The 20,021-nt window shown below is 41.5% G+C and overlaps 1 protein-coding gene across 1 annotated transcript; it reads left to right on the forward strand.

The window, feature by feature from the left end:
* The first annotated feature begins 1,971 nt into the window (after positions 1 to 1,971).
* wdhd1 (WD repeat and HMG-box DNA binding protein 1) lies at positions 1,972 to 17,633 on the forward strand. Its single transcript, XM_084355471.1, has 26 exons — positions 1,972 to 2,067; positions 2,323 to 2,416; positions 3,642 to 3,753; positions 3,892 to 4,043; positions 5,083 to 5,194; positions 5,520 to 5,570; positions 5,659 to 5,754; positions 5,840 to 5,932; positions 6,303 to 6,409; positions 7,710 to 7,845; positions 8,027 to 8,240; positions 8,802 to 8,992; positions 9,128 to 9,312; positions 9,393 to 9,634; positions 10,168 to 10,305; positions 10,468 to 10,624; positions 10,856 to 10,970; positions 11,164 to 11,295; positions 11,406 to 11,623; positions 11,946 to 12,088; positions 12,183 to 12,239; positions 12,462 to 12,493; positions 12,615 to 12,779; positions 13,643 to 13,785; positions 13,889 to 14,024; positions 17,175 to 17,633. The coding sequence occupies exons 2-26, from the start codon at positions 2,340 to 2,342 to the stop codon at positions 17,364 to 17,366; spliced, it is 3,396 nt and encodes a 1,131-aa protein (XP_084211597.1). The 5' UTR covers positions 1,972 to 2,067; positions 2,323 to 2,339; the 3' UTR covers positions 17,367 to 17,633.
* The last annotated feature ends 2,388 nt before the right edge of the window (positions 17,634 to 20,021 follow it).

The raw sequence follows: 20,021 nt of genomic DNA on the forward strand, positions 1-20,021 counted from the left end.
CGTCTTTTTACTGTCCTTTTATTGCTTTTATTCCTTTTATTTGCATTTAATTGCTTTCAGTCCTTTAGTTTGTATGTATCCATATTGACATTTTGTGTTTTGCCTTGTTGCTTTAACTTCTCCTCAGTCTGGGCTTCCCTCTGTTTGGCTTGTTCTATTCTGCTATATTGTCGTTCGGAGATTTCTGCTTTTACCTCGTCTGCCAAAGCAAAGCAAATCAAAGGTACTGTATAAATGTAGTTATTGTTATCATAAAATAAAGGGGACTGCCACTGATTTCCCACAGGAAGGTCACTTAACAAGCCGTGGAGAGTCCCACTTAGTCTGCCTCTCAGACTGATCTAAGACATTTACATTTAGGGGCATTTAGCAGACGCTTTTGTCCAAAGCGACACATGCAGGCTTATCAGACAGGGAGGTTCTTAATAAAATTACTAATACACCCACTATTAAAAGTCAGGATATTTAAGCCTCTGTTGCTTCAGTTTTAAGCATTTTTGTCAGAGATTTGTTTCCTGTTCACCTGATGAACTTAGATGTCTATCTCACACACATTTGTCAGCCGTAGACAAATCTATTTTTGCGTTTGATCCCTTTGACTGCCGACATGTGAAAGCTCACTCAGTGGACAGTCAGGAGCCACATATATTGATTGTCCTGAACCACATACATGAAATATTAATGTAATCTTGTATGATCCAGTTAGCCAGCATCATTTTTCAGCAGCTCAAATCCAACATCTGGTGTTACATGAGATTCATGATACATCTGATACCCTGATATGAGAAAGGAAACATTTTACAGGTTTTGAGTTCATCCAGGACAGTTTCATAGTCAGTCATGTGTAAAACGAGCAGAGGGCCTGTTGTACATGTTCACACTGCCATTCCTACTTATTCTTGTGTGTTATTACATTTCAGTGATGTAATATTTAGACACCCAGCTGTCTGCCAACAGAGTACTTCCTGTTGCACTAATCAAATTCTCCCCTGAGACGGCGCTCAAACAGGCGAGCAGAGAGCCAGCTAGCCAGAGTCAGCCAATGGCAGGTTGTCAGAGCCAAGAGATAAATATGCTTTATATCAATAACTGATTGAGTGTATAAATAATTAAATAAATAAAAGCATTACAATTAGTGAGTGAATACTTGTTTCTTGAACTGTTTTGACCTCTCAGCCTCACCTCTGTTTCATTTAGGTGCTTTCACAGGGTGGAAAAGTGGTCTGAAATACAAAATGTGATGCTGAGTCAGGGGTGATAATTTAAAAAAATCTCCACCTGATGAAAATGTAGAAGAAAATATTGATTATATCAAATCAAATCTTGATTTGCAGCTCAAAATACAAATACACAGTTAAGAGTACAACTTTAATACAATATTTGTTTTACTTATTTAAAAATAAAGATGATCAAAAACAAATGTTAACCATAGTAACTATTTTTACTTTGTCAGAGATTAATGTGTGATGATCTAATGAGAAAGGTCTTTAAAGGGTAACAATTACACATCAAAGTGTGTTTACAGGTCTTTGGGAGTACTACTGCATATGTGAAAAAGTAGTATAAAGCCTTTTGTGGAGTTACCCCTTAACTGGGTCATATTGCATGGTGAATGAAGACCAGTCCACTCCAGATCTACTTTTACCAGCTGCACCATTAAAGTGATATTAAAGCATCACTATTTATAATCCCATCATATATCACATGTGATTCTGGAATGGTGCTGCTGCATAAGTGTACTTTTGGTTTTTACTGCCATTTACAGCTTTTAAAAAAAAAGAAAATAAGATAAAGCTCAGCATTAACATGCAAACAACAGTTGACTCCATTCATTTTTAGCGGTATGTACCTTAATCCTCTGAGATTTCTGCAGAAAGAGCAGGAACCCATGAAGAAATATCTCACTCACACAACGTGGGAGGGCTTTGGACAGTTGCGTCATGACGTAGCTGGCGGGAGTTGTGACGCAGCGCTTCCTTGTTTTCAACGCAGCGCGGGAGATTGAGAAGAAGAGTCTGTGGAGTCAACCGGGGAAGCTGTAAAGTCGTGTTCCTGCCGTCTTCTCAGGTCATAACTAGCTACATAACTTGTTCATTTAGTGTGAATAAAACGTGTCGTGTGTCAACTCGACCGCCGGGTTTGAAACAGCGCAGTTAGCTAACTTATATCGACTGTATTGTTAGCTTTAGCTCAACTCTTCAGCTAGCAAAGAAGCTGATGGGAGAAGCTGACAGGGCGGAGGATACATACAAAAGAGGTAATGATCAGGTGTTAGTCTGAGCTTCACGTATTGATCCCTCTGTTTGTTTCTCTGTTCGACAGTCTGGTGGTTTGTGAAAATGCCTTGTGAGAGGAAGCCGATGCGCTACGGCCACTCAGAGGGACACACCGAGATCTGCTTCGATGACTCTGGGAAGTAAGTCTGACATTGTAGAGGCTTTGCTCTTGAAGTTCACCGTCTGTGGCTGCTTGTTTTTTAGATAAATAACATCTGACCGTGTTTGTGGAAGTCACTGAAACTCCTCTTTCTTTATCTCACACTCGTCCACTCGTTCATTACAGTCTTTTTTTCTTTTTACAGTAATTATTGGACATTTAACGTTGAATTTTGGCCATTTTTATACAGTCTGTGCTTCAAGTGTCTCCAAACACTGATGGAAAGTAACTAAGTTCATTTACTTAAGTAAGATACCTGTACTGTACTTGATTATTTCACTTTTCTACTACTGTATACTTCCATTTCACTACATTTTGAATGCACGTATTGTACTTTTTATTCACTACATTTATTTCATCACTTTAGTCACTAGTTACTTTGCAGATTGCATGCAAAAATATATACGTGTACATACATGTAAATATATGTTTAAGTTACTTTACCTGTACATTTACTACCTCTGTACATTTAATTAGGGGTCGACCCCCTCTTGCAATATTTATTTGCAGTAAAAATTAAAATCTTAGGTACTTTACTTGAGTATTTCTATTTTCTGCTGCTCTATACTTCCTCCATTACATTTATTTGATACATTTAGTTACTAGTTACTTTTCAGATTCAGATTATTCAGTGTTTATAGGCTATTCATTGTGACATGATATTGTTGTGGGTGGGACATTGTGTGAGAGGATGCTGCATCAGAGCCAAAGTAGCACATTTTTAAATTAGTTTATTTTATTGGCAATCTGACAAAAATCACAGATTCTAATAATTGGGAAAATGCTTAATATCGGCCCAATAATCCGTCTACCCTTACATTTAATATCAGATACTTTTACTCAAGTGCCTGAGTATTACTTTAACACAATATCATTACTTTTACTCAAGTTTCACTTTTGGCTACGTTTACAACATTGCCTTTTAACCCAGAGAGCAGTCTTGTGTGAATATTAGAAATTTGCCACGTGGTGGATGTGATTGTATGAAGTGATTAAGCTCCACACAGTTTACTAGAAATCCTGCAGCAAAAACGTTTTTTTGTGTGTCTGTGTCAAAAACACTTTTGCACACTGAATGTAATGCTTATTCCCAATCCTCATGTCACACTGTAGTAAATTGATTAAAAAGGGGACAAATAATCAGGCTGACACTTTGATATTTGCACCATAATGCTAAAAGCTGACCACAATACAATTCTCCTCAGGTTCTTTGTGACCTGCGGAGCTGATGGAGATGTTCGGATTTGGGACGGTTTGGATGATGACGATCCAAAGTTCATCACCGTTGGCGAAAAGGTGTACTCCCTCGCACTGAAGGTTGGTCACCTGCTGCCATCTGGCAGTTTAAGGTTGTGTCTGACTCAAACTGTATGATTGATTTCTACTGAGGCCTTTTGTAATGAATCATCGCAGCAGCTGTCAGTGGTTTATTAAAACGTGTTCTTTCCTCCACAGAAAGACAAGCTGGTGACGGCGAGCTCCAACAACACAGTGCAGATCCACACGTTTCCTGACGGTGATCCAGACGGCATCCTGACCCGGTTTACTACCAACGCCACACATGTCACCTTCAACCGCAGCGGCTCGAGAGTGGCTGCCGGATCCAGGTACTGAAGATAGAAGAGTGACCTGAAAATGCAAAGTGTTTCAAATTTTGATCACTTTTGAAAAACTGAAAGCAGAGGAAAAGTTTGTGCTTTGCTTTGCCCAAACATAGATTAACCTAACTTACTCTAATAACCATATCCTGCTTTAAACCTACCTTTGCATGGGACCATTTACAGTGTATACTACATACTTTTATACTTACCTGCAGTGCTCAAAAAAGAAGGAGATGATTTGCTTCAAAATCTGTCATGAATTTGGTTAAAAAATGTAAGTGTCTGATACCTGTAGACACCCTGCAACGATTCCACTGCCTGGTTGATTTCCTGGAGAACAAAGACATTTCAAGAATATATTAAGTTATGAGGATGTGCAGCTGACCGGGCAGCTTCATCGGTTTGACGTGATCCAAGAGAGGAACCAGAGCTGAAAGAAGAGCGAATGTCACTTTTACTTTGTCAAACCATGCACGTTCACTCCGCTCTGGCTTCTCTCGTGGCAGCAGCTGAAGCCTTTGTGCGCAACGTGTGTGTTGTGTTCAGTCTCGTGTAAAGTATGACTAAACCACACCATGATCGGATTATTGTTCCAGTACAGAATGAGCTGCACACAGCAGTGCACCTGGATGATATTTCCACCTCGCAAACAGAGCAGCACTTTGGATTGGTTTATGATTAGTCTTGATTGGAGATAAACGTCTGTTTGCTACCAGGATTGATTTGCACTAAACAGGTTTATCACAGCAATAAAAGCACAGAGCATGGTGGCTTATTGATGCTGCTATTTTCATCCTGGTAATTTCTCTTGTGATATTGATTATAAAAAAATCAGGTGTCTGAGGCTGTTAGGGCGGATGTGGCATCTGCATTCTGCCGGACGTTGGAGGAAATCAGGATTATTGCGCTTCTTCTTTTCATTGATTTTACAATTTGCACTCGTGTTGGTTCACAGCTGATGTGTCCTTTCAGTCACGTGTGAACACAGATTGCCCGCACATGTTACTCTGCACGTATTCATTCTCAATTTCTCTGCTTTCCTCAGTGATTTCATGGTTAAGGTGGTGGAGGTGTCGGACAGCAGTCAACAGAAAACACTCCGAGGCCACGAAGCGCCTGTCCTCAGTGTCACCTTCGACCCCAAAGATGATTTCCTGGTGGGTAAACCTTTACCCATTATCATAATGACAATATGTTCACATTTTACTGTCCAGTACAGTTGTAGACACAGATTAAAATTATGAAAACTATATCATCAGGCTGAGACTTTTAGTCACTTGTCTGTCAAAGATCAAATCCTGATATCACCGCAATCTAATTCCAATTAAAATCCTATAAATAACGGATTATTGCCCTGCTCTACTTGAAACGTACAGTTGCAAATGCATCAATTTCGGGTGAACAGCATTTGACTGAAGCAGACTTTATTAACCTGGATGTCAAACTGTTCTCACAGTAAACTTTGTCTGCTTTCTCCGTCAGGCGTCTGCCAGCTGTGACGGCTCCGTGGTGGTGTGGAATATTGAAGAGCAGGTACGTCACTGTTTAAGCACCTCGACTGAAATATTTTATAAGCACGTCGTCTGTCTGTCAGAGGCTGATTTAATTTGTGTCCATTCAGACTCAGGTGATCAGCTGGCCTCTGCTGCAGAAGACCAATGACGTCAGTAACGCAAAGTCTCTTTGTCGGCTGGCCTGGCAGCCTGGGGCGGGGAAGGTCAGTGACGCAACTCTTGATTGGCAGAGTCTACCATTATCTCCACATCCTGATATAACAAGAACCTTTCTGTGTGTATGCTCAGTTTTTAGCAGTTCCTGTAGAGTCAAAGGTGCACCTGTATGAGCGAGGGTCCTGGAATCATGTGAGCACTCTCTCCGATGATCTGCTGACACAGGTGAGGTCCAGATGCACATAAACATTCATGTACATGGTCAGTTAGGGCTGGCCTGCATGCTTCGAAGCTTCTACAGTTGCCATGATAAACAACATTATAGCAAATTATCTGAGTAAATATTGATCACTAGTATGAGGAAAGTCTGAAAGCGTTTATAGCCCCCCACGTTCCACTAACACAACTCTGCGGCCTTTCATCTGCTGAAGCATGATGTACATTTTTATACCAAATATCTGATCTCAATGCAGCGTGAGAGCACCAAAGTGACAACCTCTGCAAAGACTTCAGTTAAAAATCATCAGCTGGACTGAAGGTTGTGTCCTTTCTCCTTGTTTTTGAATTTCTTGTTCCACCCTTGTTTCCTCTGCAGCTCATCAACGTGGTGTCCTGGTCTCCGTGTGGGCAGTTCCTGGCAGCCGGCAGCGTGGGGGGTTCACTGAACGTGTGGGACGTGAACAGCAAGCTGTGTGTGGAAAGGTACGCAAGTCAAGAACTGTTGTGTTTTTATATGTTACGCTGTTTAAAGCGGGAGGTTAAAGTTTGACACATCATCATCACACCTGGCTGAAACATGAAGGAAGGCGGCTTGATGATTAATAACATTTGATTAATGATTTGATAACAAGTGATGAAGTTTTAAAGGTGATAAATGCTGCAGCACTGATAAAAACTTAATGAAAAAGGTTCTACAAAGCATCCTGTTACAAATGGTCGTTTGCATTGATCGCTGGGGAGGACACTTATTTAAAAAAAGGTAGAACAAGAGCTGAAGTCTTAATAGAATAATAAAAATCTAGCGGCTTTTTTAAGCTGAAGTGTTTGGATGGCACAACCAACATACATGTGATTTTGATGTTCGAGCCTCAATCCTGGGTGAAAGTTAAAGGTCATGAAAATGAAATTGTTCATGAATGTGGTCAGTAATCATCATGGCAGTCCTCTGTCTTTGTTTTCATTTTTCTTGTTCACCAATAATAATTCTGGCCAAGAGGAAACAACATCTTTAGATTCCTCCTTTGCTGGATTCCTTTACACTGGTATCTAATGAAGAGTTGGAAGAAAAATCAACACATAGCTTCAACAATTTTGAGATGGATCCATTAACTTCAGATATAAAATAATTTTGACAGAGATGGAATATTTTGCAGTTAGAAAATAACCTCGTCAGTTTTCTCTGGTTGCCAAATGTTTCTAAGTTGCATCAAACATTTCTGCAAAGTAAGCAGAATTCTATCCTCTCGGTGATCCACGCACCGATACTGACATTAATCTTTATCTTAACGTGAAGAGATACAAGAAATAATTGGCTAGAATGTCAGCATAGAGTTATTACAACTCAATTTACATTTATCTGTAAAATCAGTCATGTTAGTACATCTGTTGGGCTGTCCTGTGGACCATCCATATCTGGACAAGTGGCTGTTGGTTGTCAGTGTCTTACTCTGGACAAAAGTGATAGACCGACAGACATCGTCCTACACCGGATGTCTGGTCAGATTCAGAATCTTGTTAACTTTGATCAGAAAGTTCCTGATCATAATCAAAATACTGCCTGGATTTGAACTTATTCTCCAGCTGCTTGTGTTGTGGCTCTGACAACATTTCAAACAAAAGTGTTTGTAGAAAGACATGTTTCTCATATTAAGTTATTAGGTATAGTTATGTCTTGGCGTTGGTACTGCAACTTTTTTAAATGTATTGCTTTTTTTGGATTGCTGGGCAGGGACAAATGGTATTTGGGATCATTACAGTTGAAGTTTTCTTATCTTTGCTGCAGACAGAAGCATGAAAAGGGGTTCACAGTGTGCGGTTTGGCCTGGCATCCATCCGGCAGCCAGATCGCCTACACAGACACAGAGGGCCGTCTGGGCCTGCTGGATGGACTCAGCACCTCCACCAGCACCACCACCGAGGTACTGCTCAGAAAACAGGTTTCAACGTGTAGCTTCTGCTTCTCTTGTGTCAAACAGTATCCATGACTAATGACTGAAATTGCACCAGCACCCTTATGTATTCCATTAAATCATCCTACAGTTAACACACAACTTCTCAGTGTTTTAAGTTCAAGTTGTTATGTTGTCACTGGACTTTCAGGAGGCACCAGCAGCAAAAAAGCCAGCAAAAGACTATGACGACCTGTTTGACGACGACGATGATGATAGACTCATGGATGAAGGACTGAGTGACACCAACTCACCGGTTAAGAAAGCTGTCACTGGGGACGACGACGATGATGATGATTTCATGATGCCTGCAACGGGGCGGGTGAGGAACAGAGGGGCCATCCTGGATGATGAGAACTCTTTAGGTGAGTGAAAGTGGGGGGAAATGGTGGGATAAGGATGGATGACGGAAAAAAATAATCCATTTCTAACTCATGTTACATTTGCCCAAGTGGAACTTCTCTTTAGCTCTTAGTTATTTGTTTTTAATCTATTAATCATTAATGTGAATGAAGGTGAAATATGCCCATGAAATACCTTTTAAAACCAAAACCCAAAAAGATTTAAGAGAAAAGAAGCAGTTTGTCACTTTTGAAAAGCTGAAACCAGAGAATATTTTCCCTTTACGCTTGATAAATGGATTAAGTGATTAACAAAGCGATTATCTTTTTCTGTTGATGGATTTATTGTTTTCAACACGAGTTGTTCATTAAATTAAAATGAAGCTCATGAACCTGGCTGCTGGCTGCCAACATTTCTGTCCTGTTGAACTTTTCTCAACAGATTAGCTTCTTAATTAGTTTCTCAGCTCTGAAAGAAACAAACGTGAACCTCTGTTGACTTGTTAACTGTTACAGTCTGAATGCATCATTCAGGTGAATGAAGAATTAGTGGATTCAACTTTTAATTTATTTGTCTTCCTTCAGACACGGGATCGCTGAGACTCGGTCAGGACAAATTCGGGGATGATGATGACGACGACACGGGAAGCGCTGTCGTACCTGCAGCTGCCCCACTGGTGCCCTTGCGTCCCGTCTATGAGGGACCAATGCCTACGCCTCCCCAGAAGGCCTTTCAGCCCGGCTCCACCCCAGCACACCTCACACACCGCTTCATGGTAGGACACAGTGACAGACTGATTTAAATGGTAGACTAGTAGTTGTGTGACCTTTTTAAGCTTTCATCTTGAACTGAAGGGAAAGAAAATGTTTTTTTTAGTCGCACATGAACTAACAGCTGATTTGTACCTCAGATGTGGAACTCTGTGGGAATTGTTCGCGGCTACAATGACGAGCAGGACAACGCCATCGATGTGGAGTTTCACGACTCAGCCGTCCACCACGCCATGCACCTCACCAACTCGCTGGGTCACACCATGGCTGATCTCTCCCAGGAGGCCGTGCTGCTGGCCTGCCCCAGCACAGACGAGCTCGCCAGGTGACCCTCACTCTATCCCATGTTTTTTCTTGTTCATTTTTCTCAGGAAATGTTTCAACCATCTCCTCCTCTCTTCTCAGTAAGCTTCAGTGCCTCCACTTCTCTTCATGGGACACTAATAAGGAGTGGATGGTGGACCTGCCGAAGGACGAGGACGTCAAAGCGCTGTGTCTGGGTCAGGGCTGGGCGGCGGTAGCCACCGACGCGCTGATGCTCCGACTCTTCTCCATCGGTGGAGTACAGAGGGAAATCCTCAGCCTGCCGGGGCCCGTAGTCTGCTTGGCTGGACACGGAGAGCAGCTGCTCATCATATACCACCGGGGTTAGACATACACACTTTCTCAAGCTCTCTTAGATCCATCTGTTATCAATAACTAATAATCGGCTGAAATACAAGAGAAGCTCAAATTAGTAAAATGTCTAAATTTGTCTGGGCATTTTCTAAACAAACTTTTCCCTGTATGAAAAAAAAGTCCGCTGGACTAGATGCAAATGCTTTCTATAGAGCTTGAACGGTTATATGCTATTAACTGATTACTCCACGACAGGAATATAAACAGATTTTGGATTTTGATCGATTTAATAATTGAGGTCATGCTAGATATTCCTAATTTTCCATTTCTTAACTGAGAATTTGCTTCATTTCTTTGTGTTAATTGTAAACAGAATATTTTCCTATTTTCAGCTTCGTTTGTAGGCACAAAATAATCGAGGCCTTTTTTTCCCCTGCTATTTTCTTACATTTTATAGATAGATGATTTATCAGTTACTCAAGAAGTAATAAAGTGCTCAGTCATGAGCTGAAACAATGCATTAGCCTTATGTTTGTGCGTGTGTGTCATTTCCCGTCATCAGCTACAGGTTTCAGTGGAGATCAGGCTCTCGGTGTCCAGCTGCTGCAGTTTGGTAGAAGGAAGAGGCAGCTCATCAACTGTGAACCCCTCCCACTGTCTCGCAAATCTCACCTGTCCTGGCTCGGATTCTCTGCTGAGGGTCAGTGTGTCAAGAAAGAAAAATATAGATTTTTAATTCTCCTGCAAACTTTCTCTCACCTTGTTGATACATTTTTAATTAACAGAAGCGGCTTCTCCCTCTGACTACACGTCATCTTTTAACTTTTAAGACGGTAGCCTGATTGTGTTTGTTTATTTTTAGGTACCCCGTGCTCTGTGGACTCGGAGGGTGTGGTCCGAATGTTGAACCGCTCCCTGGGCAACACATGGACGCCAGTGTGCAACACCAGCGAGACGTGCAAAAGTAAATCGGATCACTACTGGGTTGTTGGAGTACACGAGAACCCTCAGCAGCTCAGGTGAATTCCCACTTTCACCATCCTGTTTCTGTCTTCATGTCGGCTCAGAAGTTGTTCACATGTCGTCTTCTCTTTAAGGCAATTACCAGGATACAATATGCAAAAAATACGACTGTGCATTTAAATTTCCTGATTCTGTTCCCTGATGTTATCCTGTTGTAAGTGGTGGTAAATAATTATGCCCTCAAGGTTTCTTCCTCTCCTAAATCCAGTCTGTTCTCGTCCAATCAGGTGTATTCCATGTAAAGGCTCCAGGTACCCTCCCACTCTGCCCAGACCTGCTGTGGCCATCCTGCCCTTCAAGCTGCCTCTATGTCAGACGACCACAGAGAAAGGACAGATGGAGGTAAACATGCCAAACACACCTGAGACGACTTGATTTGCTCACATGAACTACATGTGAGATTCATGAACTCAGAGATTCTGAGGATTCGTGGCAGTGAAAAGCTTATCGTGTCTCAAGTTTTTGAGACATAACATTTCTCTGTGGTGTGAATTGAAAGTACACATTCAGCTCATCGTCCTCTGTCGTCCTCCAGGAGCAGTTCTGGCGTTCAGTCCTTTTCCACAACCACTACAGCTTCCTGTCGACCAGCGGCTACGAGGTAGATGAGGATGGGCAGAGTCAGTCCCAGAAGGAGCAGCAGGAGCTGCTCATGAAGATGTTTGCAGTGAGTATGAAAACTTCCTCACACACCAGCGGAGGGATCACTCTTTATGTATATTAAGATCACTGGTGTTTAGCTGAATAAACTGATGCAGAGTCAATGTTTCTCTCCAGTTGTCCTGTAAGCTGGAGAGAGAGTTTCGCTGTGTGGAGCTGGCGCAGCTGATGACTCAGAACGTGGTGACTCTGGCCATTCGATATGCGTCCCGATCCAGGCGCATGGCTCTCGCCGAGCGGCTCAGCGAGATCGCCCTGGAGAAAGCCAACCAGATCCAGGAGGAAGGGCCAGAGGAAGAGGAAGAGGAGCTGGAATACACCAGACGGACCTCTGGGTAAGTCAGAATGCATCTAGCTGTAATTAGTGTAACTATTCAAATTCGACAGCAGACTCACCTGTTGTTGTAAGACTCAACTCTGTATCTCTCCCGGTGTTATGACTTTGGCTTATTAACTCTTAAAGTATCAGTGGAACTTGATAAACTTGAAAGACTTGATATTGGCAGACAGTCGATATTAAAGCACTTGGATCTGGACGTGGATTGAGATGTTCCTAATTGCCAAACATGTGAAAGATGTGTTTTTTTACAAGCGCTGTTGTGCTCTAGTGAGGGCAACTTAGGTGTGATTCCTGAGTTTATTTTGTGTTTATTACAGGTATGGCCGGAGTGAGGTCACAGGAGGACATTACAGCAACAGACGTCATCAGGAGGAGGAAGAGGAGCAAGAAGAAGAAGAGGTCAGGGAGGAAGAGGATGGACAGGAGATGGAGACAGAGGAGTCAACAGAAATCAGAAAACGTCAGTTGAAATGTTTCCTTCAGCTTCTTTTTACACACACATGTTCTCAGCACAGGATGTTAACGACGTGTCTGATGTGTGTCTCTCACTGCAGGTGTGAATCCGTTTGCTAAAGAGGCAGGTTCACCTGTGAAACCATCTCTGACACCAAGTGAGTAAAGACCCCTCGATAATTCACATGTGTAAATGTGATCATCAGAATAACTGCGAGGGTTGAGAGAGTACTTTGCTGAAGTTAGTATGCGTTTAAATATTACTGTGGTGTAGTATCTGCTGTGTTTTATTACATGTAGTGATTGCCACAATTGAAATATCTTTAATAATTTCTTTTTATTTTAAAGCACCTAATGTCTCTTTTCTTTCTTCTTTGCAGTTGCTAAAGTTGGACGTGCAAATCCTTTCAAGGTAAGATCTAAAAATATTCTGATGTCAGCACTGTGCTGTGAACATGCAAAAAGAGTGTAAGTGTGGAAGTTCAAGAGAGACGGACATGTTTTGTGATAAAGTCTGGATGGGATACGTGCAGGTGCTCGGCTCGGGGAAACCTTCACCTTCATCTGGTCAGCCTCGAGTGACAAACATCCTGGACAGCATGACATCCAGCAAGAAGTCAAGTCCACTCAGCGTGTCTGCGGGGAAAGGAAGCAAAGGCCCTGTCCTCAAACCGCTGGCCCCACGACCCAAAACAAAGGTAAAAATACTTAAAGGATAACTACCGTTTTTTACAATCTGGACCTTATTTCCAGCAAAATATATGGTCATTTACTCACCCAGATAACTTTGGTGTCATTCGGCGTCGTTCGGACGAAATTAGATCCAGTGTAGCGGCGATATATCCATATAATGCGAGTAACGGGGCATCGACACACAGACTCTATATAACGCATTATCTACCACGAAACTAGTTCATTTCACCAATATTTTGTTACGATATGCTAGCGCTATTCCCCTCTGAGTCCGGGCTCGTCTGTTGTCAACATCCGGGGTCTGTAGGTTGATCTACTACCTCTGACCTGGAAGATGTCGTCTCTGAGCTGCGCGCGCACCCGCGACAGCCCAGCTTGTTTACCTGTAGCTGCTGCTGCTAGTTTGACCCCGGATGTTGATAACGGACGGGCCCGGACTCAGAGGGGAATAGCGCTAGCATATCGTAACAAAATATTGGTGAAATGAACTAGTTTCATGGCAGATAATGCGTTATAGAGGCTGTGTGTTGATGCCCCGTTACTCGCATTATATGGATATATCGGCGCTACGCTGGATCTAATTTCGTCCGAACGACTTCAAATGACACCAAAGTTATCTGGGTGAGTAAATGACCATATAGTTTGCTAGAAATAAGGTCCAGGTTGTAAAAAACGGTAGTTATCCTTTAAACCATGGCAAAGGAATTGATGTCATGTAACTACATATGATAACAGATATCAAATGCATCCATATTTAAATTGATTAAACCTGTAGATAGTACCATGCATGTTGTGCATCCATGTTGCAGGAGTTGAGTATAAATAAGTGTTAACTCATTGAGGTTATTATGTCTTCTCTTCCCTCCAGACTCAGTCCACTCTGCTGCAGATGACTGGCTCTAAGGCAGCCAATAAGAAGACTCAGGAGAAGATTCAGCCGGCTGCAGATCAGCAGAAACAACCAGATGTCCCGCCTCCAGCCTCACCAGTAGATAACACAGAAAATAAGAGGTAAAAGATGGATTTTTGGATTTTTTAGATGGAACTCTTGATGACTTTACTGGAAGCTTCAAGGTCGATTGACTTGGTTGTAATGTTGACTGTGTGCGTTCAGGCCGAAGACGGGCTTCCAGCTCTGGCTGGAGGAGAACAGGAAGAGCATCACAGCTGACCATCCAGACGTGGAGGAGACCGACATCATAAAAGAGGCCATGGGACGCTTCAGGACGCTGACAGCAGAAGAGCGACTGGTAATGAAACACTGAGGGGTTCGGGGAGGAGGGTGTGGGTGATAATAAAGGATACAATGCGAGTAAAACTGAGCTCAAAGTCTAGCAAAATTACAAATTTGACCAAAATGGTCTGAAATCTGCCGAGTAAACAAAAGGTTTTGTCAGAATTACAGTTGACTGATGATGACTTTTAGAGGTGCACAACTCAAACTCAAAGGATTTATTATTTGTTATTTATCAGCTATTTTCAGACTGAGAAATCCCCCCAAAAAATGTGTTACAAGTTTTTCAGACACACTGGGGCATTGTTTTTAAATTTAAGACTAATAATAAGGGTGATAATGCGTTCTTATATTAATATATCACAAAATTTAAGCCTCAATATCCAGACCATCTCTTCAAATCCACAAACATCTTCTGCTGAGTACACATCCATCTTCATGTCTGCATCTTCCAAAAAGTATATTATAAATAATATTTTTGTGGCAAATGCTACAGGAAATCTGAAAGAACTGAAGACGTGGCACCTCTGTTCAAAATGTACTGTAAGGATGGATAAACCTGGACTTGAAATTACTTTTTAGTCAGCTGACCAAAACCACAACTCTACCAAGAGACTAGATGGAGTGAAATAGTATCATCTGATATTACAGATATCCATACTTCATTTTCTGTCTCTGAAAGGGATATACTGTGAGCTGCTTCCAGTTCATCCTGCCTGGACTAGTTTTCCCTGAATACCAAATTAAGAGAAAAAACAACGAAAAAACCCAACAATTAGAGTCTGTGAGACAGCAGTAATTATCAGCTGCAGGCCCATTAACCCATTCCTCCACGCGGTGCAACCAGACTCGTGTCTAACAAAGACCTTAGACAAGAGAAATATTGCTGTGACAGAAAAGCAGCTGGATGTAACGAGATTACTTCAATGGATGTGAATGCATTGTCCGATTTCCTGTGCGATCACGTTTATTGTGTGCATGTAAACGTACTGAATGACGACAGACAAATACCTCATTTCCCACAAAACGGTCGTAAAATATGACTAATGGATTAAGAACTTCTTTGTCAGCTAAAACCTCAAGAACTAATTAGTTGACCAACAGTCATAAGTGTCCGAACAATTCATCATACAAACTCCTTTAAAGGCCTAATAGACATAAACATGAGTTGTGAAAATATTTTCCTCTGAACTGAAGTAAACTGAATGTCTTTGGGTTTTGGATAAAACCGGATGTTCTGTCAGCTCTGGACAGTCGACGGGTGAATAAATGAGGGCGCCTATGTCAGTAATTACACACCTCATCCTTTCATCCGCCTGAGTGCTAACAGGCGTCAATCCGTGTGTCTGTGTCGGTGTAGTAACCAGGTCGTGACCCTGCATTCATCATGACTCTCAGCAGAAAGCTGGATGACACTTGACAGACAGAGAGAAAAGAGGAAGTGGGTGTGAAGGCAGAGAGGAGGGGAGGGGAGGCGAGGCCTGTTGCCTGGGAACCTGGTTGAATGTGTTTTGGCTGTGAGGGCACAAAGCATTGATCTTATGATAATACTGTGTGAGAGACGCCGAGCTGCAGGGGAACAAGTGTGACGATACAGCTTTCATTTATTTAAAGGACAGTGCCAGAGTGATTTCCAGTCTTCCTCAAATTATTTTTATCATTTTAATTTGTATTCCAACAGTTTTTGCATCAAAACCGTTTCAAAAGTTGAGAAACATTCAAGTCTTAAGCAAATTCAACACAACAAATGTGTACTTTGGGGAAAAAACAGCATTTTGTCTTTTTGATGGCTAATTTTCATCACATCTTCACTGTGTATTAACCAATTAGCGCTTAGCAGATTCACCTGCACACATTTCCAAGTTGAAACAGCAAACTGTTGGGCGTACGGTAGGCTTTATAAATCAGAAAAAATCTGGGGGCATTTGTACATTTCCTCTTTTTTTTCTCCAAACATTTGCCGTTGATTCTCCAGAGTTTTATAAATGAGACCCCAGTTCTGTTTAGCTACCGTCAATTTTCTGTCCTCTCATAAGCAACATGATCTAATGTTACCCAACCTAAGGCGAACGTGCGCAGATAGAATATATTTATTCCAATTAGATTATAGCTTTAACACGGTTACCAGGCACTAATATGTTCGTATTTAACAGATTGCCAAAGGTTTACGCCGCCCCTCCATTCTGATCAGGCTGCATCGGATCAGGCTTTTCCGACTGAGGTGGTTACAAGAGGTTGATTGGGCTATTATTCTAATTATTAGTAGAATATTAGGTTGCGTGTAAACACAGCCAATTATTAAGAATAAGGAAAAACGGCATACCCTCACATCGGAGAAACCAGAACCAGAAAATGAATTTTCTTTTGATAAATGACCTGAAATATTAATCAATTATAAAAATGATCGACTTACTTTCTGTCCATCGGTCCCACCAGTTAATTGAGTGATTGTTTGCATTTAATCAAACTGGACTTCTGATTTGATTTCTCTCTTTTAGTTGTCACCTGTAGCAACACACCAACTGAGCCTCATGCATATTATTGAATTCAGATGAAATTCAGTAACAAAGCTTTGACTTATGGTTTGTGGTGCAATTTAAAAACCTGAATAATGATAATAATTTAACCTGAAACCTTATTAATGTGTGCGAGTTGCTCCATATCACATTATTCTGTCCAAATACAATCAAATGACAATTGAACGGCGAGACGTCACAGCTCGTACCATCTACCAGCTCTGTAATGCTAGTGTTTGTGTGAATATGCACGGGGTTAATAGCAGTGCTTCATTGGGTGCTGGAGGTGAAGAGTGTGTGTTTATGTGTGTGTGGCCTGTGCTGCTGCCAGTCCACTCACCAGGCCTGATGATTCATCCCGGCTCCATTACGTCCAGGAAGGCGCTTCCTTTTGTCTCGGCTCAGGGAGCGAAAAAAATAAATAAAAGCACGAGGAGGAGAAGAGCCGGCAGGCCAAAGAGATGCAGCCTGTCAATAGTGATTATACATGACAGGATGCAATTTCAAACTGCAGCCTGATGTTTAGTCATCATCATGTAGGTGTTCGAAGCCGGGATTGAGACAAAAGAACAATCCGTTTTCGTTTTGTCCTCTTTGGTAATTAACATGTGCTCTTCATGTCCCTTTTTTTTTTTTTCTTTCTGGTTCAGTCGTGGACGGAAAGAGCAAAAGGGCAGACCGGAGACGCAGCAGATCTGAAGAAGAGGAAAAGAGCCGAAGGAGGAGGAGGAGGAGCGGAAAATGAAAATGGACAGGCAGAAGCTGATGAAAACAGTGCCAAGAAGAAGAAATCTTTGGATCCATCCTCCAAGCTTGCAGCATTTGCGTTTAACAAAAACTAAATGTTTGAATGTTTGAATGTTTGCCGATGGTCATTTTTGTTCAGATTTATGTGTGAAAACTGTCCATCCTGTTAAGTCTGTTTGCTGTGTTGATGTTGATGATTGAGACACTTCATCAGAACATTTAAGCTCTTAAATGCCTTCAAAGTTAGTGATGGATCATTGACATGTATCGTTGGATGTGTTTTCTGTTTTTACATGTATAGCATTTCTAAAACCCATTCCTGTATTTTAACAATTGAATAAATGTAAATGTTTGTTAGTTGACATTTTAGTCTTTGTTTTTCTTTTTATATCATTGACGTTATTCACATAAAGCAGCAAAAAGATAATTCAGTTAAAGGTAGAAAAGACCAAACTAAACAGCATGTTTGCCCCATTCTTGTCAACTCAGTTTTCCCAGGAGACTTTTCACGTCTCCTCCCGTGGTCACAATTCCCCTGTATTTCTCCTAATGTATGACAATTTTTCTGTCAATCAAGTCAGGGAAATTTGATAATGATAAAAATGCTGTTGTATTTTACTTATTTTGTTATTTCATTCTTTAAATATCACCAGAATAGAGGAAACACTGTCCTTGAATCTCACATTTTTCAGTCGTGGACCCCTGAAACCCATTTTGGTTTCGAAATCCTCTTATTTTTGAGGTCTCAATGTTGAAGAGTATGATTTTCCCAATTGTCAATACTTTCTCTCGACTCCTAGACCATCGGTTCCCGTTGAAGGCATCAAACAAATATAAAACATATAGTTTCACTTTAATAACTGGCTAAATAATGTCCTAGTTTTTATTAAATGCTGCTCAAACAGGAGAAAGCTGCTTTTGTCAGGGACTATTTTCAGCTGCGGATTAATCCACATTTGGTGCTCTAGCAAGTGTTTGTGCCGGCAGGATGGTGTATGCAGGAATGAATCAAAACATCAGACAATTTAATGGATAAAATAAGTTAAATTCACCCAGTCAAACAGTTCGGCTCACTGACGTGTTTTTAGTAGTTTTTGGACAACAATGGAGCTCAGTGACACTGAGGAGGGTTTTCTTTCAAGAGACTTGTTGACAAGACGAATATAGAATATCACCAGACTTATCCTGTAACAATCTCACCCGCTTAGCGAGCGAGTGTCACTGACACATAGTGTGTTTATAGTAGTGACATTTATGTCAAATACTGTATGTCTTGATTCAGTACTTGAAGTCTAAGTTCTAGGTACTTATGCAATTAGATGGCCTGTTCATCATAAACGTCTACATCCTTTTACTCCCACAGGTTAACTTTAGTCTTATCTTCTTAAAGAAGTGAAAAAGTGCCAATATTTCATTTTATTTCATTCTGAAGCAAATTACTTAACTACTTTATCTCTCAGTTCAGTTGAGAAATGACCTCATCTAAAGGGTCACTTTTTTTGTATCGTCAGGATACAAAAAAAGTGACTGTACTCCGGTAAAGTTAATGAAAAAAATCTGTAATTAGATTACATTTACATTCAGTAAAAAAGGGGGTAACTAACAGGATTACAATTTTAAAATAAAGAATGACATACTATAACATCACTCTGGTCTTGAGTGAAACCAAATACACTCACTTCATAAAGATGTTGATGAAGGTTCTCGGTTTCCAGGTCGTGGTAATTCTTAGTGCTGTATCGTAGGCAACTGGACTTCAGTTTCTTGAAGACGTTTCGCCTCTCATCCAAGAGGCTTCTTCAGTTCTAACTGACTGGAGGGGAGTTTGCAGGCTTTTAACCTCTGTGTGTCCTTACAGAGTCTTTAAGGACCCATGTGAGCTCTGAGTTTCAGTGATAGGGCCACTTGTGGGTTGTTGTCTTAACCGGCCTTCATGTGGGTTGCTAGGACTAGGTGAGCCCAGGTGTGAATGGTTGCTAAGCTGTCTGGGGAGGGAAGTCAGTACTGCATTGTAGGTGGGTGAAGTAATGTCTTAGGCCACCTCCTCTGTTCAAAGACGGTCGTTCCAGTTTGACATAAATGGATCATTTTACTCCTCTTTCAAACCATCTGTTTTCTCTGGCCAAGATGTTCACATTGTTGTCCTCAAAGGAATGATTTTTCTCCTTCAGATGTTAGTGGACAGCAGAGTCTTGACCTGAGGAGTTGGCTCTCCTTTGTTGTGCCATTCGTTTATGGAGAGGTTGTTTTGTCTCCCCAATGTGTGCAGTCAAATCTGTGCAGTCCTGGCTGCATTGAACAGCATAAACTACATTACTCTGTTTATGCCTGGTTGTTTTGTCCTTGGATGGACGAGTTTCTGCCTCAGCGTGTTGGTAGATTTAAACTGAACTGGGATATGATGTTACGTTTTCCCCATCTCCTCCTCTCTGTCTGCTCTGGATCTGGAGAAGTTTTGACTAAGGTCCAGTTTGGGTAACCACAGGTTTTAAGTGCTCCCCTGATGTGCTTCTGTTCCTTCTCCTTCCCCTCTTTCTTTGTAGGCACGGTCTCAGCCCGATGGTTTAAGGTTCTGATGACCCCCAGCTTGTGCTCCAGTGGGTGATGAGAGTCGAACAGCAAGTATTGATCTTTGTGTGTAGGTTTTCTGTCCACCTCAGTGTTGAGGCTTCTGTCTCCTTCAATGTGTACTGCACAGTCCAAGAAGGGCAGGCAGGCACTCTTCATAAAGACGAAATAAAAGTCTTCTT

This window comes from Pagrus pagrus (genome assembly GCF_965226575.1).
Source record: "Pagrus pagrus genome assembly, chromosome: 1".
NCBI classification, from domain to species: domain Eukaryota; kingdom Metazoa; phylum Chordata; class Actinopteri; order Spariformes; family Sparidae; genus Pagrus; species Pagrus pagrus.

Excerpts from the sequence above, each read along its gene's own strand:
- wdhd1 (XM_084355471.1), top strand. The coding sequence starts at position 2,340 with ATGCCTTGTGAGAGGAAGCCGATGCGCTACGGCCACTCAGAGGGACAC. Across the intron at positions 12,089-12,182 it reads GTCAACAGAAATCAGAAAAC|GTGTGAATCCGTTTGCTAAA; the intron begins GTCAGTTGAAAT and ends CTCTCACTGCAG. Across the intron at positions 14,025-17,174 it reads TGACAGCAGAAGAGCGACTG|TCGTGGACGGAAAGAGCAAA; the intron begins GTAATGAAACAC and ends TTTCTGGTTCAG.